Source organism: Pezoporus flaviventris, unplaced genomic scaffold (genome assembly GCF_033815535.1).
Source record: "Pezoporus flaviventris isolate CSIRO_AGI_PZ_B2104156 unplaced genomic scaffold, CSIRO_AGI_Pfla_v1 ptg000079l, whole genome shotgun sequence".
Classification (NCBI taxonomy): domain Eukaryota; kingdom Metazoa; phylum Chordata; class Aves; order Psittaciformes; family Psittacidae; genus Pezoporus; species Pezoporus flaviventris.
Genome location: NW_026892627.1, coordinates 1,504,549 through 1,529,915, shown reverse-complemented (window position 1 = coordinate 1,529,915; position 25,367 = coordinate 1,504,549). Strand labels below are relative to the sequence as shown.

The 25,367-nt window shown below is 41.9% G+C and overlaps 1 protein-coding gene across 1 annotated transcript in view; it reads left to right on the top strand.

The window, feature by feature from the left end:
* TMIE (transmembrane inner ear) overlaps positions 1-10,993 on the top strand; it is a 34,537-nt gene extending 23,544 nt beyond the window's left edge. Inside the window, exons 3-4 of the mRNA XM_061474422.1 lie at positions 5,419-5,568; positions 10,587-10,993. Coding sequence (XP_061330406.1) covers positions 5,419-5,568; positions 10,587-10,918 — 482 coding nt within the window. The 3' untranslated portion in view covers positions 10,919-10,993. The remainder of the gene's footprint in view (positions 1-5,418; positions 5,569-10,586) is intronic.
* The last annotated feature ends 14,374 nt before the right edge of the window (positions 10,994-25,367 follow it).

Sequence of the window (25,367 nt, the reverse complement as noted above, 5' to 3'; positions counted from 1 at the left end):
ATGGGTCTATCAGTTAATGTGTTCAACTGATGCCATGTCACATACTAAGCTTTTGTAAGAGTATTGCTTTGACGTTTAACTCTCATGGTACAGTCCAATTCTTGATATGTTATCTTATAGGAATGGATATTTTTAGTAGCCCCGAAAGACAACCATGTCCTGTCACCAGCAGTGTGAACAGCAGGTCAAGGGAGGGAATTCTGCCCCACTACTCTGCCCTGCATCCAGCTCTGGGGCCCCAACATAAGAAGGACACGGAGCTGTTGGAGCAAGTTCAGAGAAGGCCACAAAGAAGCTCCAAGGGCTGGAGCACTTCTGCTATGGAAACAGGCTGAGAGAGCTGGGCTTGTTCAGCCTGGACAAGAGAAGGCTTCAGGGAGACCTTAGAGCAGCTTCTAGTGCCTAAAGGGGCTGACAAGAAAGGTGGAGAGGGGCTTTTGACAAGGCCAGGTAGGGACAGGACAAAGGGGAATGGCTTTAAACTGACAGAGGGGAGACTGAGATGAGATGTGAGGAAGAAGTTCTTCCCTGTGAGGGTGGTGAGGAACTGGCACAGGCTGCCCAGAGAAGCTGTGGCTGCCTCATTGCTGGCAGTGTTCAAGGCCAGGCTGGCTGGGGCTTGGAGCAACCTGGTCTAGTGGAAGGTGTCCCTGCCTGTGGGAGGAGGCTTGGAACTGGATGAGATTTAAAGGTCCCTTCCAAGCCAAACCATTCTGTGATTCTATGATTAACCTTGACATCAAAAAAGGCCCAGGAATCAGTACAGGTTACATTGCTTTGTGGTTCAGTTGATGAATAATTTATTAGTGGTACAAATATAATCTCACTGATTTGAAGCAGGAGAAATATATCTACTGGGCGTAGAAGAAGAGATGCTAAGATAGCTCCGAACTTCTACTATGCAACAAATATTTCTCTCTTATCTTCCAAAGTATGGGATTCAGCTCTTCTAACTCAAGGAACAATTCACACACCTGTGTAGATCTCTGACACCATTTGGGAAGTCCTAGGGCACGTTGTCCAGCCTTTGACTCTCACTCCAGGCATGGCAGCTCTTCCATAGTCCTCTGTGAGACTGGTCATTCCCATCTCTTTCTGTAATTAATGGAAAGGCAGCTGCAGAGAGTGGTTTATTTTGTTTTAAGATGAGATTATTCACCCTGTAGAGATGCTTTTCTCCCCATCAGTGATAAAGGAAGCCTGGAGTGAATAAGACCGTAATCTCTAGCTTTGGGACACACAGAGCAGATGAATTCCACTCACTCTGTCTCCTGTGTCTCACCTGGAGTGGAAAACTAAGATATATAGCAGGCAGTAATTTCCCACAGCAATAAAACGATCCTGGCATCAGTTTCAGTCTCCTAAAGCTCCTGTACCAAATCCTGAATCTTATTAAGTGGCATGGGTTTTCTTTTTTTTTTAAAAAGATAATGGTAATCAGTTCAGTGCTTATGCCCCTACATGACTTGAGCCTTACACTAAGCACAGCTTGCAAAGCAGATGGAGATAAAAGTAGTACTGTATTATTTTCACATAAGGCTCTTGCTCCAGTCGCTGGTTATGAATCATTTCACATCCCAAGACAACTTAAGTCCCCAGTACCTCAGTGTAGTGCTCTATCTCCATTAGAAAGTTAAACAGAGAGCCCAGCTCATGACTATCATGTAGCAACTACCATTTTTGTCCTTAGTAATTGGAAGAAGTGGGACCATAAGAGATACAACCACCCCTGTTCTTTCCCATAGTGCTAAGCCAGCTACTGTGATATCAGCAGACTTTTTGTCCTTGACTTTCAAGGGCACTGAGCAATCTCTTTGTGCTTTACTTGAAAGCTGGCAGTCTTATTCTTTATCAGTCTCCAGGAAATATGGCGCTAATTCGCCTGGCAATTTTTTCTCAAATGTGAATAGAGGATTTCCTGGCTTAGCTGAACTCCAGAGTGCTTTTAGGAAAACAATAGATCTTGATTTTAAAGTGGCTAGAGAAAAAGCACATACACTGTCCTCTCCTGTAAGTTGCTTCCCCATTTGTTGTCCCTGTTAAAAGTGTATGTTTATGTCTCGCCTGACAGCGCCTTGAGTTCTTGCTCAGCTACTGAGTATTTTTTTGCCGGCCAGCCTGAAAAGGTCTGTGCCTTCTGCTGGTTATAATGTAGCTGTAGCTCTATGGGCAGCTGCACCGTGAAATCTTGCTGCCTTGAACGCGGCAGACCCAGCTCTGTGCTTTCCAGATGTGGTACGCTACCCACCTGCAAGCTGACAGTGTTGTGCTGCCAATAATGCCATATGGGTACCTTGCTTTCCTTTTGTAAGACAAGTAAAAGCTCAATTACTCTCAACCTGTTGCTGACCCTCATGGAAGAGCAAGGATATAAGTATCTTGATTGCTTCCTCGGTCACAGATTGTTACAATTTCATGTTGGTTTAGGCAATTCACTTCACCGGTCTTGTCCTGTTGTGATGTTTAGATAGCTCTGAGTGTGCTTCCACTGCAACACCTCGGTAGCAAGTTGTTTAAAGGAAGTGATACTTTTGGCAGCAAAATTCTGTAAAGGTGTAGAGGAACTGCTGCACTTGGTAACTTTACGCCAACCTCAGAACACTGAGAAAGGTGTTTTACTACTTTCCTTTTCTCTTTTGTGGTATGGAGATGTCATGCAGAGCTTGTTCCGGGTTAACACAATCCTCTTTCCTTAGGAGAGACTGGACAAGTACAGGACAAACTTTTAGGGAGTAAAATTTACAGCAGCTGGTCTATGTGCTGGTGTAGATGCATCTGCAATTTTTTTTACTCCTATTGGATGATAAATGTTCACACTTGGAACCAAAAGTACAGATTGTTTCGGTTGCTTTCTTGGTTTAGTCTCAAAGGTCTGATACATTACTCATGATAATGTAAAGCCAGAGAAGGTTACTTGACTTTTGAAGTGTACAGGAAGTTGGATGCTTGCTCCTTTCTCATAGTGTTAATGTGGCATGGAGGAACTCGAGCTAAAATAGAAAACAGAACACGTAAAACTGCTCACACAACATCTTTCCAAGCACAAGGCTCTGCTTGCCTTCAGAACCCCTTTCCACAAAGTATAAAAGAGACAAAGAACTTATGTAGGTGATGTAGGCTGGAAAGTTGAGCTTTTATTTAGAAAAGAAGAACCCCCCTCAACTAGATCAGTGGACAAAGGAAAGGCTATGGTTGTTGTCTATCTGGACTTCTGTAAAGCGTTTGACAAGATCCCCCACAATATTCTTTTCTCAAAATTGGAGAGATTGGAGATGGATTTGGTGAGTGGACTGATCAGTGGATGAGGAATTGGCTGGATGGTCGCATCCAGAAGGTAGTGGCCAATGTCTTAGCATTTAGATGGACACCAGTGACATCCCTTAGGGGTCTGTACTGGGGTGTGTACTGGCACCAGTAGTGTTTAATATCTTCATCAATGACATAGTAGGATTGAGTGCATCATCAGCAAGTTTGCAGATGACACCAAGCTGAGTGGTGCAATTGACATGCTAGAGGGAAGGTATGCCATCCAGAGGGATTTGGACAAGCTCAAGAAGTGGGCCCATGCGAACCTCATGAGGTTCAACAAGGCCAAGTGCAAGGTCCTGCACCTGGGTCAGGGCAACCTCTGCTATTAATACAGGCTGGGAGATGAAGATTGAGTACCCCAGAGGAGAAGGTCTTGGGGGTACTGGTGGATGAAAGATTGACATGAGCTGGCAATGTGCACTTGCAGCCCAGAAGGCCAGCTGTATCTTGGGCTGCATCCAGAGCAGTGTGGCAGCAGGTCAAGGGAGGTGATTGTGCCCCTCTACTCTGCCCTGGTGAGACCCCACCTGGAGTACTGCATCCAGCTCTGGAGTCCTCAGTATGGGAAAATTATGGTCCTCTTGGAGACGGTCCAGAGGAGGGCCACAAAAAGTTATCAGAGGGATGGAACACCTCTCCTATGAGGAAAAGCTAGGATTGTTCAGCCTAGACAAGACTCCAGGGAGACCTTATTGTGGCCTTTCAGTACTTAAAAGGGACCTATAAGAAAGATGGGGCAACACTTTTTAGTATGGGTAATGGTTTTAAACTAAAAGAGGGGAGATTAAGGCTAAACGTGAGGAAGAAATCTTTTATAATGAGGGTGGTAAAATACTGAAACAGGTTGACCAGGGAGGTGGTAGATGCACTATCCCTGGAGACATTCAAAGCCAGTCTGGATGTGGTTCTGAGCAACCTGATCTAGTTGAAGATGTCCATGATCATTGCACGGGGGGTAAGACTAGATGAACGTGGGAGGTCCCTTCCAACCCAAACTGTTCTATGGTTCTATGATTTTATGAGTCTATGAATCTATGATTCTATGATCCTATTTTAGGGATGCCCACAGAAAAGTAACATTAAGTGTTTATAGAAACCATGAGTTCTCATGCTTCTTCACATGTTTATCACCTGTGGGTCAACTAATTTTATGATTGCCAGTTTCTGAGTCTGATTGACTCTCCCCTGAAGTTGTTTTGTTATTGTCAGAGGTTGTACATGGATCTGACCAAGTGATCGTCTGATCAATGGTCTGATCAAGTCTGTGAATTCCTAGCCTAGGAAACCAATCAGTAATGATATCATTACAATGAATTGTCTCAATCATGATTAGATTTGCAGATGGAAATTCTGCAGGAACATATATGTTTAAGCATGAAGGGAAAATATGTCTTACTAGGAGTAAAAGTGTTATCTGTATCCCAAAGTCACATAAAGAAGCCTAGCTCAGGAAAGTAGCATCATAGAATAGTAAGCTCATGATGAGGGTATTTAGGATATCAGGTTTAATTCTTTGCCTGCCCTAAATGGATTTAGATGAAAGTCAATTAAGACATATATTGAGCTATTGTTCTGGATCTATTTTGAAGTGTTTTCATGTCAAACTCCTCATTTTTTTCTTCAGCTGAAGGCCCACAATCCCCTTATCTACCTACCACAATAATGAATAGCTAAGATATATTGTCAGGAACCTCTAGCAATAATACCTTATTGAAGGGTGACAGTACATCTTATTTGCTGCTGCTGTCACTTCCAAAGACATAATGAATTTACATTGTTGCTATTCTGATGCTCAGAGACACCACTGACATTTATGGCTTAAGGCAATGGTTTACATTGGTTTTGGTGGGAAGGACATGCTCAGTCCTTTACCACAGCTCAGCTGAAGAGTGACAAATTTTTATTTCCAGGTAGCTCAATTGCTTCAGACTGTGTGACCATATCCCTCAGGCAGGTACTTCCACTGATGTAAATGGTTCTTACTGGAAGAAACTCTTCTGAAAGTAATTTTTCTTCCTGTTATCTCCCCACTGTAAGTGGGACAGCTTGTACTAGACAGAATTCTGCTGACTAAACTGAATGTTCGTGTTTCCCTCTCTCCTTTCTCAGTTATCACGCTGTGCTGTATCTTCAAGTGCCGGATTCCCCGGACAAGGAAAGAAATTGAGGCACGATACGCTCAACGGCAAGCAGCCAAGACATATGCTGACAAACTGGACACTGTGCCACCACTCAATGAGCTGACAGAGATCCCTGGAGGTACTTCCCATACCCACACCTACACGAGACCCATGTCTTTTTTGGGGATTGCTTTCTGTATGCATGAATAAAAAGGGTTAGGTCTTCCTTTAGCCTAAATCAGTGTGGCTTCTTGGACACAACCATTAAGATATTGTCACGGCTTAGTAAACCCCTCACAGTCACATGCACTAAACCTGCAGCATTTGTGGCAGCAGGCACTGTCACTTAGATGAAAGGGACAGTTTGTCCATTGGTACAAGTCAAGGTCATGCCTTTGAAGTTTATATTTAAAATTTCCAGAGTCTGATTCATTTTAAGGGTCAGTTCCTGGGTTGGCAGATGTCAGCAGGAAGAAAAAGTTGTTATAGTCACACTACCAATAAATGGCTTGCCTTTCTTTGATGGCCAATAGTATTTCTGTCACTGGTCTCTGCTGCTCTCACTCATCTTTCCTGGTTCTGTACCCTAGGCTCTACTGAAACTCTCCTAACTCTATCTGGTCATGTCCACTCCAGACCTCTCAACTCCCTGCCTGTTGTGAAAGAAGAAGATGAAATGGCCCTGCAAGGAAATTAGGGGACTGTCTTCCTGTCTGTCTGTGGCTTCTCTTTTCTGATGCAATCCATCATGCCTTGGACTCTGCTTCTCGGTTCCCTTTCTGCATTTGACTTCTGTTTTCTCAGTACCTTTTAATGAACTTTTATTCTCTTCCCCGTGTCTCTGCAAACCATGTGAACTGTAGCTTTAAAGGTACTGGAAGTTTCCTTAACTCAAAATGTGATGCTCCAATCCATGAAACCCGTGAAAGAGGCAGATAGCAGAATTATAGAAATTTAGTTCTACACCAGCAAAATACAGAACTAAGTGCTTAATAGTAGGATTTTGCACATAACTCAGAATTTCAGAGGCATTCAGACATTGGACTGTGCCCCTATTATAAACCGATGATGGCCAGAATACCCTTTGGAGTTGAACCCAACTCACATAAATAAGTCCTTCTCCACAGGGTTAAATTCTTTCAACCTCCTTTAAAGTCAAAGGTCATCTCAAGGTCTAGTTAGTGCGCTCTTAAATGAATGAACAGTACTAAACACATGGAAGTGTTTAGTATTGTATCCTTCAGTTTCCTGCCCAAAAGACCAAATTCTGACCAGCTATCAATAGGTCCCAGAGTGTAAAAGATCATGTGTCTAGATAGCAGAAAGTCAGACCACTCATTTGCTGCTGCGTCCTCTTCCTGCCTAGCTGTTACTCCTGGAAAACCAATAAATTAGTGATAAGAAGAATGATCTGGAAGAGATAGAAAGGGTATTTGGGCACTGAAATGGCTGTTTCACCCCAGAATGCTAACAAATTTTGTTCTCCTGTAAGCAGCCTGTACATCCCATGAACATGTACATGTACTACATCTGAAGGCTGGCTATTTGGTGTACATTTAATCAGACCATGATAAATTGCAGCATGAACTCATTAATAAATTACCATAAGAATGCAATGTATGGGAAGTCAGCTATACCATAAAACTACTTAAACATTTATCCAATTAAATGTATAAGTGGACTAGTTGACCACCGATAGACCTTTGAGAATCCTAGAATTCTGGTTATGGCATGGCACAGGGTAGGAGGCTGTTAGATGGCATGTTGCTGAATGGCTGATGATGTCTGGTAATTGCTCATTAATATATGTTCTCTGAAGCTTCTAGTCCTATGGGACTAGGCAGATATAAACCTGCCCAAATTGCCCTGAAAGATGTGGTACTGGGGTAGGAGTCATCTGTCTACAAGTACATTACCACATATATGAAGAAGTTTGCATCAGCACTAGTTGTTTATTCCTTTATCCACAGTGGAAAAATAAGAAGGATGTGATTCCTTTCATGGTAGGGGAGATGCTAAAGTGGAAGAGGTAAATTGTGCCTTAAAAATGCCTGTATGTCTCCAACCCTGGGGACCCAAAAGACTGATTCAGCTATCAGTGCCTAAACTGTTAGAAGCAAAAGCTTTGTGTGATCAAACCCCCTGGTTTGACTTCCTTCTGAGATTAGCATGTACCCTGTGCCCAGAAAAGTTTTACTACATGATTTAAGCAGTACAATGGAAAGTATGTAAATCTTTGGGCTTCATCTCTGTGCTGTTATTCTCATCTATACAGAGTGTGATACTCTGCTGTGTTGCCCCACTGACATTTGGCAATTCATGTTGATTGATGTGGTCATAAAATAAAATGTATGTATTTGCTGACTATTTATATACTTATACCTTGACAATCCCTGGTAGATCCAGTCAAGGCCAGAGAAATTACTTGAGTGATTTTAATTACTGAGTGGCCATTAAATGCTTTAAAGATTTATGTAAATGTCAAATGCTATTAATAATTAATATATTGCAACACTTCAACACTCATTTCTTGGCATTATTTTATCCTACTTCACATTTACCATGTTGGAAAATTCTAGCTGTCACATTGGAAAATGCCAAATGGGTCTCCACGTGCTTTTTGAGTGGCATATATGGCAAGCCCTTTTACTGGACATAAATAAAATGGAATTAAGGTTTCAGTGTATAAAATGTTATATACAAATTAATTCATTTGTGCTCTGTCTCCCAGTCTGGGAGAAGTACAAGCAGGACCCAGGCTTAGCTCTGGGTGGAGATGTACTGTCTGGGTCCATGGCCTGGTTGATCTTCAAGTATTCTGGTTTGAGGCTGCTCCAGCTGACATTTTGGGGAGTTCACCTGGTTCCTACCATATTTATTTAGGAAGCAGACAATGTGGTGGGTTTTTATAATTATTTCCTCTCTCTTTTTTTTGTTGTTTTTTTTTTAATTTCTTTTTTATATGAGATGTCAGGATTTTGTCTGTGGTTATGAGAAATATTCTATATTATTCTCCTCCAATTTTTATGTACAAATGAATTGCCAGTTCACAAGGTCAAAAGATACTATCTTTTTTAAGTGTGCACAGTGAAGGAATAATTTAGGTAAGCATAATAAATTCAGGTAATACATTGCTGCAATTTGAAAGTCCCACTACAGACATCCATAGTGTTGAGAGATTTGGGGCTGCTTAATCAGGTTGGTGTCTAGTGGCTCCAGGTAGGGGCTGAGACATGTCACCAAATGGTCCATACTAAATCACCTCCTAAGCCAGTTCACTCTTATCTTTCCTTAGCCTGTGACAAACATGAAATAATTTTACTCCTGCTAGGTGCCAGCTGAAGAAAGCTAAATGGTGACCGATCATCCTCCATTTGCTGAGGTCACTCCTAGGTCATTGCTATATCTTGGCTGATTTTAATTATAAAGTTGTGTTAACATGTTTATCTATTTACATATTTGAGTCATACTGGGGATTTTCAGAGAAGGAGGTAATGGGAAACTTAAAATGTTTTCACTTGTTTTTGACAAACTTCATACTCTGCTGGTCTTAAGCAAAGGAAAAAAATTCCATAAGGAATATATGAAATATGATCTGTGTTTAAGTGTCAAATTCCTTCTTGAGATGAGAGCTCAGTTTATCAGCCTCTGATTTCAGAAAAAACACTTCCAGTAGAAGGAAAATAAAAAAGATGAGGAAGAGTTTTCTGCTACCAAATCTTTTGTCAGAATAATTAAAGTCTTCTCGCCTGAAATGTGGGAGCTGAATCCAAGATCATAGAATCACTGAACCATAGAATGGTTTGGATTGGAAAGGACCTTAAGATCATCTAGTTTCAACCCCCCTGACATGGTCAGGGACGCCTCACCCTAGAACATGTCACCCAAGGCTCTGTCCAACCCGGCTTTGAACATTGCCAGGGATGGAGCATTCGCAGCTTCCTTGGGCAACCCATTCCAGTGCCTCACCGCCCTCACAGCAAAGAACTTTTTCCTTATGTCTAACCTGAACTTTCCCTGTTTAAGTTTAAGCCCATTCCCCCTTGTCCTGTCACTAAAGTCCCAGCATCCCTATAGCCCCCCTTCAGATACTGGAAGGCTGCTATGAGGTCTCCACGCAGCCTTCTCTTCTCCTGGCTGAACAGCCCCAACTTTCTCAGCCTGTCTTCATACAGGAGGTGCTCCAGTCCCCTGATCCTCCTCGTGGCCCTCCTCTGGACTTGTTCCAACAGTTCCATGTCCTTTTTATGTTGAGGACACCAGAACTGTACAAAATACTCCGAGTAAGGTCTCACAAGAGCAGAGTGGAGGGGCAGGATCACTTCCTTCGACCTGCTGGTCACACTCCTTTTGATGCAGCCCAGGATACGGTTGGCTTTCTGGGCTGTGAGCACATATATGCATATTTCTATATAAAAATATTTCATAACTAAAGGTATTATAAGCTTCCTATAAATAACACGGCTTGTTTAAACATGCCAAACTAGGGCTAACTAACAGTTAATTACTGTATATCTATAGTGTGTTGCTTCAATTAATTACAGTGGGTCAGGTGGGAAGCCAGTCCCATGGTCACTGGACTTGGATATAACATAAAGCTAAGCCTACTTTGTGGTCTTCTGCTGGGCAAACCAACTTCTGCTTTTCTATCTCCTGAAAGCAAATTACCTAGCAGAATTCCTGCTGTCCACTCTCACCTGCAGGAGACATACCCCATATACAAAAATTAGAAAAGCCAACCAACAAAAAAAACAACCCCTAAACCCAAGACATGTCTGTATTGAATTGCATGAGAGATGTTTCTGTTCCTTCTTGTGGAAGGAGATAGCTCCACACTGGCATTATTGGGAAATGCTTATGGACTGTGCTTATAGCTTTCATGAACCAGTTCCTAACAAGAAGAGCCATTTCCTACAATAGATCCACATCTCAACTCTTGAAATTACTGGTTCTGCTTTATCCCATTAGTCTATGTTCTCGAAACAAAGGCATGAAAAGCTGCTAGTCAGTGAGCAAAACACTGGACACAGCCCCAGTACAAATATTTTCTCTTTGTCCAAGATTTGCCAGCAGAGAGCAGAAATTTTGCCCTCCTCCTGGCTACTGTCAACCCAAGTTAACTGCTTTTATATTTTCTTTTTCTGTCTTTTCATACAGCTCAGGTTGCAGAAGAAAAAAAAGAAGAAGTTCCCACTGTATCTGGAAAAGTGGACAAAGCTCAGGGTAAAAAAGATGGATCCAAAGGCTCCAAGAAGAAAGATGGTGAAAAGGACCAGAAAGAAGGATCCAAGAAAGAAGGAAAGGATGGAGCCAAAAAGAAAGAAGGAGAAAAGGGAGAAAAGGGAGAAAAGGGAGAAAAGGACACCACTGACAAGAAACAAGGTGGTGGGAAGAAAGGTGAAAAAGGTGAAGCAGTAAAATCAGGAGGAGACACCAAAACTAATGGCAAGGGCGGTGGGAATGCTAAAGCCCCAGCAAAGAAGAAGTGACCCTGATAAAAGGCAGTGCTGGTAGTCTTTCAGGGAGGGCACTGTCAAATTGCTGTGGGTAGGGCACTGGAAGCAGACAGGGACATGCTGTCTCCATATACTTGGGCTGTTGAGTGCCTCTGGGTGTATGGATTTATTACATTTTGAACCCACCAAAAGCAAATGTGGCCATTTGGCAAGACAGTATCTTGTACATAAAATACACTGTGAACAACTGGAAACAAAGTGCAACTTGGAGTGAGAGTTAGGACTTTGGATAAGCATGGAAATGCACAAAGATGAAGGTCTAAACTAATGCGAGGACAAGATTCATTTAAAATTTGTTATTCTTGAGGACCTTAAGGAGTTTGAGAAATATTTGTTAATATTCACCTCCTTCTAAATGGGATTTGCATGTGAATAGGGATAAAGTAAATTCTGGATGCTAAAACCCAAAGAATGGACTTTTCTAAATCATAGCTCATATGGTTTCTGAGAGGTGGCTTGGACACATGAGAGAAATCTTACCTTCCTTCTCAAGTGCCTCTTTCTCTGGACTACTGAAGGGAATATAAAGAACTGAATATCTCCCAGATGATTTATCCACATTTTTTTTCTGATGAAAGAAATATAAATCAAGCTGTAAGGGGATGTACACCGAATAAAAAAAAGCAAACAACAAACTGCATCTGTGCTGCTGTAAGCAGTAGCTGTCCTCAGCTCATCATCCCTTCAGAAAACACAGATGACAAGACCCCACTGGGAAAAAAGGGATGTGAAGATGCTCAGCATACTGAAGCAGAAACCTGGGGTCTCAGGAGAGCAAGGCTGAATGCATTCATGTCTTCACTCTTTCCCTGAGCAGTTTTGAAGCCAGGGGTTTTGCTACACTTTTATGTGGCTGCTATTTCTCTCAGCTCCTGGAAAATTTTAAAGAGTAGTTTTATCAGGAGCAGTTTTTCTCCTAGTGTTTTTGTAAATATCTCAGCAATTTTTGCCTTAAGATTAACAGCGATGGGGTCTTTTGCTAAAAAGCTAATGGAGAATAATTTGCAATTAATTGCAATAATATTGTGATGACTAGAGCTCTACCTGTTATATCTGCTGGATACACCATCTCTGAATATACTGAGTGGCATAGCTTTGTCTCCTGCATGGAGCAAGGAGGCAGTAATCTCCAGTAGTTTATTTATCTCAGGTCCCATAAGTTAGATTTGCATTAATCCAACTGCTTTCTATTTACCCGATATTTTTAAGACAGAGAGCTGATCTGCCACTGAAAAGGTATTTCTCTTTCCTTCCCCTTCTCTCTTCTCCTGCCCAACCTATCCTGGGAGAAAATGAGCCTAGCAAATGAAGACCATGTCCTGCTTTGTTAATGAGCCTCAGCAAAGCCACCAAAAGCACCATGAAGGGTGCTATAAGCTACTGAAGGGTGGTATAAGACTTGAGGAACAAGGATGGGAAAGATATTCACAAGCACAGAAATATTTACTACGAGCATGAACAGTGGCAGCTGACTGCCTCCAGATATGATCTGCCATGCTAGAGGAGTACAGGTAGAAGCCAGCTTCAGAAATTCTGCATCTGTATGCAGACACATGGTTGGAGTCCTTTATCTCCATCTATTGCAATGATTCTAAATGATGAGTGTGAATATGTATGTTATAGACATCTGTGTTTAAGTCTGCATCTCAGTCCTACCCCTAAGTTTTCACATCCTGAAGATGAGTGGGTATTGCTGCTTCCAGGCAGGAGCAGAGGACCTGTTTTCAATTTCATTCTCAGTTTGAGAGGTCTCAGATATCCAGGTTTATGGCTGTGGTCTGTATGTAAGTCCAGGAAAGGGACTTTATCCACCTTTTCAGTTGGAACAAAAGGGGAATACAAGAGGCATACAGCCAGCTGGGAAGGAGGCGACCCTGCAGGAGCACAGGTCTGCAATCCAGTCTGTATGTGTATGTGTATATGCATATGTAAATCCTGAGGAGGTATCAGTTCGTATTAACACACCTTCACTTAGGGAGCTGCAGAGACACCTAGTGCCAGTTAATGAAAACACAGATATGGCAGGTGTCAATCATATTCCAGTTACATGCTCTCTGCTGTTCTCTCCCTTAATTGATTTCTTTCAGAAGGTGTCACAATGAAAATTAAGGAAAAAAAGGTTTTAAAAATTGCATTCAGGCCATACTCTGCCTGTGTGCAGAGATATCACTCCTTGGGACATGCACAAGGTTGCATGAGCTCACTGTGTGTTGTGGGGGGGTTGAGTGGATGCTTATGCCTTACAAACTCCAGTTTACAGGTAAAGCAGCTGCAGGATGGGATCCATCTGTGGTTTAGGCAGGAAAAACTGCTTCCCTGCCCTGCAGCTGAAAACATGCTGCCGTGCCATTAATCCTGGTATTAATGCTCTTTGGGATGTGCAGAATGAGGATACTGACTCAATCTGTACCTATTTGGTGAGAGGGAAGAGGAGCAGATGTATTCTGGATCCAAAATCTTCAATGAAGAAAATCTGCCCCTTTACAGCTAGTTCTTTCCTTAACCCTCACCTCTCTAATAAAACCACTGTCTCTCTCACACTAAAAAACACCTCAAAGCTGAAAAAAGCCCAACCAACCAAAACCAACCAACCTACCAAAAACCCCTACTAAGAAACCTGCATCATGACTACTGGAGCCTTTGAAATTAATCTTAATTCATTTCTGCCAAGATCAGATGGCAAATGTTTTCAAAGCCTGTATCTATAAGATAACATACATAGGTTGTGTCTTTGTCTTACTGAAAAAAAGACGATGTGTTAAAAACCAAAAGTTTCTCCTCTCAGAAGGACCAACCCTGGGTAACCTGAGGGGTATATCAACTTCTGTATGAGAGTGTATGGGTGGAATGAAAGGATTACATTAATGAGGGTTGCAGACTCTCAAGAAAACAACCTGCCTAACAAAACTTGTAATAATGCCCAAAGTGGGCATGGAGGGCAGTAAATTTACAGGTATCATCCAAAACCAGTTCACATTTTCCCCTAGATTGTATCACAGTGGTCAGGTGGAATCTGAATGCCAGCTCATGGTGGTTGTAAAGTAACACTGCTGGAGTGGAGCAAACTGACCAGCAGCAGACTGGGAGCTGCTTTTTACACCACCAGATGGGGAAATTGCGTTGGAGAAATTACAGCCACAGCTGCTGAAACTTTGCAAACTGAATCATTAATGACAAGATTGGAGATTACACTGATTTCTCTGAGAAAAGTGCAATAACAAATCCCAGAGGCCGAGAGCAGGAGTTAAGACCCAAGGCCCAGACATCCAAGTAGTAATGGCAGTAGCTCTGCTTTAATTTAGGTTAGCCCGGTGGTATGTGCATGGCAAAGGTGGTGTGGAGAAAACGAGATACTACAGAACCAAGACTTTCAGGATCTCCTACTCGACATATTCCATAGCTTTCCACTAGAGGGGACCTTGTTCTTCCTCTAATATCTGGAGACAGTTTTAAAGGTAGCTTATGGTTGATACACCTTCTCTTATTTGTGATGTTAAATCAAACCTGGCTTGGGTAACATCTCTTCTTTGGTTTAAAAAAAAAATTCATGGCATTGGCTTATCTAGCCTGAGCCATCACATCTTCTTTCAGTATTGTTTTTCCACTGGTTAATAAGAGGTAAGAGCTTGTAGCTTAATAGCCCAAGGACATAATTAATGTAAGAGACATCAAGAAAATAGTCATTGGCTTTGGTGGGTGAAACTTAAGTCAGCCTAGCTAGGTGTTCCAAGGAGTTATGGTGAGGATCACAAGTCTGGATGAGTAGGTCAATAGGAGAAGATGGCAAGCTAAAGCTTTTTAATTTAATTCTTGGTTCATTTGGGAAAGAAGCTCATGGAAAAGCTGTCTGCATTTTTTTATTCCTGCTCCCTTTTCCTCATTGGTTTTGCTTTTAGTATTAATGAAAAGCTGTGAAAATCTAAGCATCAGTTCTGTGCTGCTCTGCCACAAGGTGCATCTAATGCTAGGAAATGTCATGATACCTTTTCACCACTAAATTTCAGCTTTCTCCAAAAGATTAAATCATCTGGAGTAGTTACAGCTGCCTCAGATGCTCTCATGGAAAAATACGGTCTTTTCTCCTCTCTTTGCTTTGTTACACAGTGTGACTCTGAATAAGAATTGCTGTTTCTCATTGATTTCATCCTACAGATCTAAGTATTAGAAGCGTCTTAGCTTTGCTTTCTGAAAGTAGACTCTCTGTTCCCAGCTCCCTTTTGAGATGTAGCAAAGAAGAAATCTGTATTACCTTTGCTGTCCTGATCACCTGATTAGATCCATGGAGAACAAACAAGGTCTTCACTGGGACTGGGACATTTCCCCTTCTACCACATGACACATGGAGTCCCAGACATTAAAACCAGGGTTTTTTTCCTTCCAGTGGGCACAAAAAGGAAAGGATCAACCCCTATGTTTCCAGGGCTGTAGGAGCTTTTCATCTGTAGGTCAGGTTTGTCTTTATGTTATTGACATGGGTGGCTATTTTTAAAGAGATAGGGTTTTGTAGGCTTAAAGGAAAGGGTCTTTTTCAAAATAAAGAGCTGCAGAAGCTTTCCTTTCCCTCTTTTTTATTTTTTCTTTTTTTTTTTTTTTTTTTCCCTTCTTTCTGGGGGAATGGGGAGAGAAACAGGAGTTTTTTTAGCATGTTCCTGCAAATCCACCAGCCAACTAAACACCCTCATGAAACAGAGCTCCAAAACCCCTAAGGTGTCTTAGAGATGCATCAGACAATAACTGCAAGATAACTGTGGGTCTCTACTGTTCTTAATTTTAGATGGCATTTTGCATGGCACTCCCCTCATTTCTACACATAGACATGAGAGACTTTTATGGTCTTAATATTTTCTGGCTAAACAAAATACATCTTCATTTGATGAGTCCCTGATGTACTGAGTCCCTTAGCCTGGACTCCTGCAGACTGAGAAGTGTCATGCAGGGTAAATGGGGAACAAAAGGCAATCTGCTTAAAGTCAGAAGTGAAATATGGGACAATAGATGGGACCTGAGCACTGATCTTGTGAAATAGGGCTTTGTGTCCTTAAGATGCTCCAGGGATTTAATTTAAAATAATAGTGGTGAAGCCTCTCTGAACTTTGTTATCTTCTCATACCATAAAACTGCCTGTAAAAACAAAATTATTTTCAGGGAGGTCATAGGACACAATAGAAATTCTCCTATTTAAGACATAATAGAATTGCAAGTTCACTTTCAAAATCTGCTGTTGAGAAACTAAAGAGGTGATACAGTGCACTGGAGGAGCTAATTTTGCTTTGAGGAGAGTGAAAGCAAAAAGGGAAACAAGATATAAAGACTTTTGTAATTCACCTTTTCTCGGGCTATTACACACAGTTTTCTTGATCCTGGGGAATAAAAAGTCTGCTTTTATGGAGAGTCCTTCAGAAAATCATCAGTCCGTACTTAACTTGTTCTTTTTGACTTCCCTGGTCATTTTTGTGCTACCATCCAGGATAAAAGCTGGGTTGCAAGGACCTTTGGCTAGTCTAATGCTGAAGGGATACCGGATTTTGATGCTCTCCAGAGAGACAACCTATTCCTATGGTCCTCTCTAGCATGTCTTGCTTGCTGCCTGGGGTCTACAGCCATCTGGGGCCATCACTTTCAAGCACTTTGATGGTTGGTCCTGCCTTGCTGCCTCTCAAAAACTGAGACCCATTGTGATGTCTCTACCTGGTACTATTTCTAGCATTCAAAGATCTCTTGCCGTCCCCCCGAATGTGAAAATCTGGTCTGTTGCTGACCAAACGAGCTCTGGACTATTTGTTCTAGGCATGAGGAGGGATGGCTTTGAAACAAAAGTCTGAAGCAGAAAGACAGTTTCTTTGCAGTGAGGATTGTTGTCTTGCTGTTTGTCCCTCCTATGTGATGTAGTGCTGTTCCCCCTCCATCCCAGCCTCTAACTGGTGGGCTCTGAAACTCAGTCACATCTCTTTCTTTGCTCAAGAGATAGGAAGTCGCTTATGGAGAGCTTTCTCCATAGGCAATGCATTCAGAATACCAATTTAATAAGTTTATTTTACAGGCTTTCAAACATTCCCTGGCTCCATGCTATCATGTAGTGGTGTATCTTACTGATGCCAATGCTTCCATGTGGGGATTATGATATTTTAAAATTAATTTTAAACATCCCTAGAGACTTTATTAAGACTTCCTGTAAGAAGACAGGGAGTCTAATACAGAGGGAAAGAAACAGGAATTTCAATTTTCTGTAGAACAGGGCTTGACTTTATAAATGAAATGCACTCATACTCTCCCCCACCCTGTCCCCATCCCATTTCCCCCCCTCCCCAGCCCATAAAACAGACCCTAGGATCAATGCCCCATGTGTATAGAAATAAAGACTAATAATTTAATTTCTGTGGCTTTCTGTTTGGTGACTCTCAGAGCTGGGATAGGGACAGAACTGCTGTGTAGGGCACAAGTCCTGTCCTGATTGGAATGTGCTGTCTGGGGCAAGTTGTTGGGAATGGCAGATACATGGAGGGGGGGAATGGGACATGTTCACTGAGGGTGACTTGTGTTGTATGTTTCTGGTTGTTAATAAGAGGGCTTAACACACATTTCCCCTTTTCATTTTCTCTTAGAGAGTGGAAAAGGTGGGCTTAGCTGACTCAATGGGTGGTGGCATGTGGTTGGGAAGGAGAGATACCAGAAAGTTGCTGTCCATAGCTGTTGCAAAACCTCTCTCCTGGAGAATGCAGACTATTCAGTAACAGTGAACACAGCATGAGGAGTACCAGCCCTTCAGCTCCATGAAGCACTTTGCAAGAGGTGTGTGCTCCATGAGACCATCTTCACCCTGTGCAAGAAGAAAACACGGGCTTGAGTGCCTCAGGCCTCTTTTTTGGGGTCAAAACCTACTATCTTACATGCATGCTTGGAAACATAATGGATTTTTTGCTATCTATTACCCCTCTGGAGATATAAGGTTGGGAGAGACTCCAAAGGAATACTTGTTTAACGTTGTCTCTCTTGTTCTAAACAGAGCATTACTAACTTTCTACTGCCTGCCGTCCATATCAGGATTGCAAGTTTTCCCATATCTCTAGGTGTACATCCTGAGGTCCTTCTAAAATCCAGACTTCCCTGAGTAGGATCAGTTTTGTGATGGATTCAGGCTATGTAGCTTTTCAGGTGGAAGGAGCAGGAAAAGAACGAGTGAATGCAAGTCAGCACAGACACTGCAAAGACAGAAGCAAGCTGACCTCTTTGCCAGAATGGTCCTTACCAGCCCACTCAGGGCAGTTTTAACAGCTGTGAGGAAATGAGCTGTAGAGGGAGCATGTGAATGTAGATTTCCAAAGGCAGATGTGGAGCATAGGAATACAGCCTGCAAAAATCCCCTTTCCAGAGAGGTTTCCCTAGGCAATAGGACTTGGACCAGAGCTTGTTTTAGGTACAAGCAATTGTCTGGGGCCCTATAATTTGAGGGGCCTGAAATATGTGACCCATCCAGGCCTCTGTTCTTAAAAGGAAAATACCATCATGTGTCAGCTGTGTGGATTTTGAACCTGAAAATACTGGAAGGGGGATGTCCACAGTGGATATGGCATGGGGCGGTGGATAGAACTTTGATTTTACGGGTCTGGATGAGGAGCATGTTTTATGGGACTTGTGAATGGGTGAGAAGCATGGGACTGTCTAGTTTAATGAGGGAGGTTATGAGAAGTACAGGGAGGCAGAGCTCAGGGTGCTGATTTGGTCAAGTTTAGGTGGAGAGGAAATAAAGCTTTTTCATTTGGCTAAACAGTTGTATTTGTTTTTCATAGAATCATTTAGCTTGGAAAAAAACCTGAACATCATTGAGTTGAACTGTTAACCCAAATCTGCTAACCCATGCGCCTAAGTGCCATGTCCACACATCTTTTAAATACCTCCAGGGATAGTGATTCCATTGATTCCCTGGACAACCCGTTCCAGTGTTTGATAAACCTTTTGGTGAAGAAGTGTTTCCTAATATCCAATCTAAAACTCCCAAGGCGCATCTTGAGGCCATTTCTTCTTGTCTTCTCGCTTGTTACTTGGGAGAAGAGATTGACCCCCACCTCACTACAATCTCCTTTCAGGTAATTGTATAGAGCTATAAGGTCTCCCCTGAGTCTCCTTTTCTCAAGGTTAAACAACCCCGGTTCCCTCCACCATTCCTCCCAGGACTTGTTTTCTAGATCCTTCACCAGCTTTGTTGCTCTTCTTTGGACACGCTTCAGCACCTCAATGTCTGTCTTGTTGGACCAAAACCGAACACAGTTGAGAGTATCCATTTCTAAATCTTGCTTGGGATCCTTGCTGCCTTAGCCTGGCTGCTTCCTGATCTGTGTATAGTGAGCAAGGCACACCAGATGAGACAGAGCTGAGTAGGAGCAGGATAAAAAGAACCTGCCACACACCTGGACAGCAGTAGGAAAAAAGCTAGAAATTCAGAGCTAGAGAGGGCAGAGCTGCAGCTTTGTCTTCAAAAACAACACTATGCGCTAGGCCAGACAGCTGGGAAAGGGCAAAGAAGTCAACTGATCCAAAGAAGGAGATATTAAGCAGCCTGACATATATGCGGAAAAAATTTCCAGGAAAAAAAATAGTAAAAGAAAGACCCAGACATATGGTAATAGTAGAAGCATGGATGTACACATCCAACAGCTTGACTCTCACAGTCCAGCTATTATGGCCATAACATAATGAAGTGCAGTCCAATTTAGGACAGACACTTGTCAACTCTGGGCACAAATCCTATTCTCATTGCACTCAGAGGATACACCTATACTGGTAAAGAAATGAGCCAGCACCCATTCCCTGGCCAGAAGCCATCTGCCCCACCAGGGTGTATATCCACATAGTTGAAATTGAAACAGTCTGGCTGCACCCAAATTGCGCAGTTGGAAGGATTCCTGGCTTGTGATAATACCTGAACAATACCCAGGAATTGTTCTGGAAAATATTAGTTAACCTGGGCCAAAACCATGCCAGAGCTAAAATCTTTACAGATGAGGTGGTATTAGAACAATGCTTGGCCCTTTTGCTGAGTTAATGGTATAAAGACAGTGAATGCTAACAGCTCCAGTGACTGCTAAAGAGAGTTGGAGATGATGAAGTTGTCTCTTCTTTTGTGGACTCATTAGCTATGTTGTTGCCTGATTTTTTGGGACAAAAGCTTTGCTTTTTACATAGTGCTTTGCAAATCCACACCATTTCCTGCAGAGCAATGTAATATCAGTCCTGTCTTACCTCTGTTAAGATTCCCTGCCACCTATCAGAGATGACCATGCTACAAATGTCTACCTGCCAAACATAAATCAACTTGCTTTCTTTTTCCTCCCTTTCCTTCCTTCAAAGAAGTATTATGAGTTTAATTCCAAATTTTCACTCATTTGTGTGTCAAACAGCTGGCCTGTGGGTGATTTCTGATGCCCACAAGATCAACCCTCCCAAGCTAGTGATGACATCCTGAGACAGCAACTGTAAAAAAAAACCTTAAGATAAGGAAGGGGATTAAATTTAATTCAAAATTTCCATCCAGAAATTTTTCTAAACAGTTGGAAACAACATTTTTAAACAGTTATTAAACAGTTATAAACAATTGAGAGCAGCTGGAGGAGAAGGACTTGCGGGTGTTGGTTGATAGGAAGCTCCACATGACCCATGAATGTGTGCTCACAGCCCAGAAACCAACCACACCCTTCACTGCATCACCAGCAGTGTGACCAGCAGGTCGAAGGAGGGGTTTCTCCCCCTTTGCCCTGGTGACAACCCCCACTTTGCAGTCCCCCATCCAGCTCTGAGAAGAGCATGGAGCTGTAGAAGCAAGTCCAGAGGAGGACATGAAGATGCTGCAAGGTCTGGTGCATCTCAGCTATGCAGGCAGGCTGAGAGAGCTGGGTTTGTTCAGCCTGGAGAAGAGAAGGCTCTGTGGCGACCTTAGAGCAACTTCCAGTGCCTAAAAGGGTTGACAAGAAAGCTGGAGAGGGGCTTTTGACAAGGGCAGGTATGGACACGACAAGGGGGAATGGCTTTAAACTGACAGAGGGGAGAGAGAGATGAGATCTGAGGAAGAAGTTCTTCCCTGTGAGGGTGGTGAGGCCCTGGCACAGGTTGCCCAGAGAAGCTGTGGCTGCCCCATCCCTGGCAGTGTTCAAGGCCAGGTTGGACGCAGCTTGGAACAACCTGCTCTAGTGGGAGTTGTCCCTACCCATGTCAGGGGGTTGGTCCCTTCCAACCCAAACCATTCGATGATTACAAATGTAATCTTCTTAACAGCAATCTATTTTGGGGTTTTTGAGGGTTTTGGAAAAAAAGGGTGTCCTTTCCTCTCCTTGGGAAATTCATTCCTGACTTAAAAGAAGAGCAATAATCTCTGAGACAACTAACCTGAGCATTTTATCTGTTGCATGAGAGCTCCTGCATTTAGCAAAGACAATAGTTCACTCCCATGTTATTAGACATATTACTTTCAGAAAGTGAACTTCAGATTTTCTTCAAGATCCCAGTGCCCCCTGCTCCCTGTAAAATTCCCAGTGTGTTGTCCAATATAAGCTAATGCCCTGCATTTCTCAAGCAGCAATCTTCTTTTCAGTTAGGACTCTTGCAAGCATCAGTGATTTGAGGGACATATTCTCATGGAAAAGCCTAAAGGACAAGTTTCCTGTCCACAGAAAGGGGGTAAGAAAAAGTGTCTGATTTGAGCTTTCCAGACAGAAATCATTTTTTTCTGCATACTTGAAAGACTCAACCAAGCACAAGAACTGGCAAGAATAAAGGATATGAGACTTATGTAAGCACTGATCGGCTGTCTGCTGGGATTTTACCCATAAAACAAACTGTAAATTTACAATAGGATTTAGGTCTAACGACTTGGACATCAAATGTGAACTTCTGAGAAAAAAAAAATGCTTAAAAATTATTTTATTTTCATTTCAAGCTACCTTGTTCATTGTGTGAGAGACCTGAGGACCTCTTTAAGTGCACACATGTAAGAAAGCCACCTAGCCTGTATAATGTGAAAAACACCCACCAGTGGAAATGAGACCTCCAAAACACAGTTCTGGCAAAATAGCCATATCACATCTGATCCAATAATACGGTTTAATTCTTTCAACAACTTCTTAGCTAGTTTGCCAAATCAGATTGTCCCAGTGGCCAAAAAAATCTCAGAAGGCTGCAAAAACTTTTCAGACAAATTCCCCAAATTGAATATTTTATCCTGTTATGTACTGGCAAGAGACAAACGAAGAGAAGAGTCCATTTTATTCTACTTACTGGGCATAAACATAACAGTTCAATCTGAGGACTTTTGGAGAAGCATTTCAATGGAGCTGGAAGATAATACTAAGAGGGACTAAAAAAGATTTGGAGAAAATCAACCCCCTGTTTTATTTGGTTCTTTTCCTTCGGTTCAACTTAAACACACTTTTCCAAACACTGTTTCAACATTCAACATGTTTGTGAATAGGAAAGGAGTGGCTGAATGCAAGTCCTTTGTTGTAAAGGAGTGGAAAAAATGGAAAATTATGGGCAAGCATTTATTAATGAATTCTGAAAACCAGAAAAAGTACTGTGAATATCTGAGAAGGTTGGTATATCCTATAGTCCATTTGGAGACAGTGGTGAAGGTCAAAGTGCTCCAGACAGAGGTGAGGAGCATCAAAGAAGTGAAAACAATGGCCTGCAAAGAAAAATGAAATGAAGTTTCACTGTAGAGAATACCAAGGAAAAGCCTGGAAATAGTTTTTAAAAACCTCAAAGATCACTGATGAGATCAGAGAAATACTGTTTTCCTGGTCCACTGCAAACAGAACAAGTGAAAATTAACAGAATTATAGAAAGAGACACTTAAGGAAGGTAGTAGAACAGACTCCAAACGATGACAGTGTCCCTCAGTTTAGGATTTTAAGAACAGGTTAGGTGCAAGTAATGGTTGGTATAGATGGAGTTGATTCAGTATTGGGGCTGTGACATGGAAATAAACAATGTCTTGAGTAGAAAGGTGGTGGGTTTGTTTACACAAGATGTACCAGGTTTCCTGATCAGACTTCATGAGACTTTTTGAAATAATAACTAAAAAAAAAAAAAAAAAGGATGTGGGGATTCCCTTTTTTTTTGTGAAGCAGTTAGAGCAAGGTAGTGCAATGGCGGTGCAGTGTTAGCTGAAATCTTGGAATCTTGACCCTGTTCTGTCACATCCTTCATGTTTGGATTTAAATAATTGATTTCTCCTATCTGTGTTGTGATAGCCAGCTCTGCAGGGGAGAAAGAACAAGCTATGCCCTGTTTCATGAGGCTGTTTGTGAGAAGAATGCATTTACAAACCAGGGATGCAGTCCTGTTGGCAAACAGCAGATAAACCCTTTGAAATCTGGTTAAAACCAAAGGGGTAGTAACATTGATTCTAGCAGATTTGTTTACACAGTGATTTCAGACAGCTTCTAAGCCACCTTGGGAGCCAGGGAAAACTCACAGGGTAGACAAGACTTCATTGTCCTTTCTTTCCTAAAAATAACTCAGATTCTCCTGCTTCCCTGAAGGCATTTTGACTTTATAGCCATAAATACTGTGTTCTTGCTGAATCATTTCCCAACCTTCTCCATCGCCACCTTTTAGTTTTAGGATTTTTAGTTTGGTTTAGGATGCCTCAAGCTGCCAAAGCTAAGAGCTCAAAAAACATGAGTCAGAACTCAGCACCCCACCAGTTTGGCATACAACCAAGTATATATATCCCGTGTACCCATTTTTTTTACATCTGTGTTTTGGACTCCCTCTAACAAGGGTAAGAGTCCTGCTTCCTGTTTCAGTTTTTGCCAGGTTATCTTCTAAGGAGGCTAAAGGAGTCCTTGATTCTTTGAAAGCTCCCAGACAGGTTTCTTCAGAATTGCTGATCCTTCACTCAACCATCTGCTTCATCACTCTACTCCTTCAACTGTGGTTACCACTCAAGCATCCTTGCTGTAGGTGTAGAATATATGAGGATGTAAGGAGGCTCTTTGTATAGTTTTATTGGCAGCTAGTGAGCTCTAGAAGTTGTTGTAGAGTCCTGAAGAGCTATATTTGTTTAGAGTGACATACTTTGGCAAATAACTAAAAACAAACCTAATGAGCAAGCCAAGAAACTCACCCTGACTGTACAGAAACACTTGGAAGTTCTAAAAGAATAAACCAAAAACTTCTCCCTTCTTCCAAACTGGTAACACCAAAGTATTGTTTATGTCTATACTAATAAATTATAGAATATTAAGGAACTTTCCCCAGTGCAAGTATTCTGTCATCCATATGGTTAATTTATTTTGTTTCTGGCCAATGCCAGTTAGCATCCTTACAGCAAATGCCTGGGTCTTTTTTGATGTTTGCACAGGAAGGACTGTTCCAAGTATGCAGTGCGTACAAACACGCTGTTTCAGGTTGTCACGACCTAAAAGCAGTAGAACTCAGCTGCAGGGTTGTAGGCTGTGCTGTGCCAGTTGGCCTCAGGACCACCAGAAAGACTTTGACCCATTTTACTTATGAATTCAGACATATCTATATTGAAAGTCAGGTTCATACCAAAGCATGTGAATGGAGAATATGGAAGTCTTCTGTCTTGGCTCAGTCTCCAACTTCTCATTTGTTTTACAAACATAGATATGACCCATGAAACCACTGGAGGGCTTCCAAGAGTGAAACTAGATCCAGTATTCATAGGCTCAGCATAGTTTAGAGGTTCCCATTCTCTTAGTATATGTAGAAGATTTTAATATATTGCTGTCAGAGTTTTGTTCTTCCCAATTAATCATTGGTACTAGGCAACATGGTGATAAAAGTTTTACAAACATCAGAGACATTATATTGGAAATAGGTATTCTGAAGTCTATTACACAATAGAGATGAAAGTAGGAGGTTTTTTGTGTGGTTTTTTTTTTATGTAATCTTGAAATTCAAAAGGAAGTGTAAAGTGACAATCCTCTAACAGAATTTAATAGGCTCTGAATAAATCCCTTCAGACCATTTAGGGGGACACTGCTTATTAAGGCAGCATTAAAGGAAGTTGCCAACTGAATCAGGAAACCTTAGAAGTTACCCTTTGCATGTATGCTTTGTGAAACAGTCTGACTCAAGGATAAAACGCTAACAAAATAAAAATTATGAAATAGAGTGTCACTTGTCAGAAAATTAAGCCTCAAGTGGAGAGATTGGCACCAAAGTGCTTTAAAGCTGTTACAAATTCCAGTCTATCTGCAGTGGTGTCTGTTTACCTCTCCTGTCTGCTCGTCATTCTTTTTAATTTGCATTTTCAGAGCTAGAGGGGGTTTTGATTGTTGTCTTTTTTTTTTTTTTTTAGGGGTTTTAGGGTCTATTTGCTCCTTCATTAGGATTTTGTAAAAACATTTGACGTTTCTTATCTCAGAAAACATATATAGGTTCCTCGTATGTGGGATTCCACACC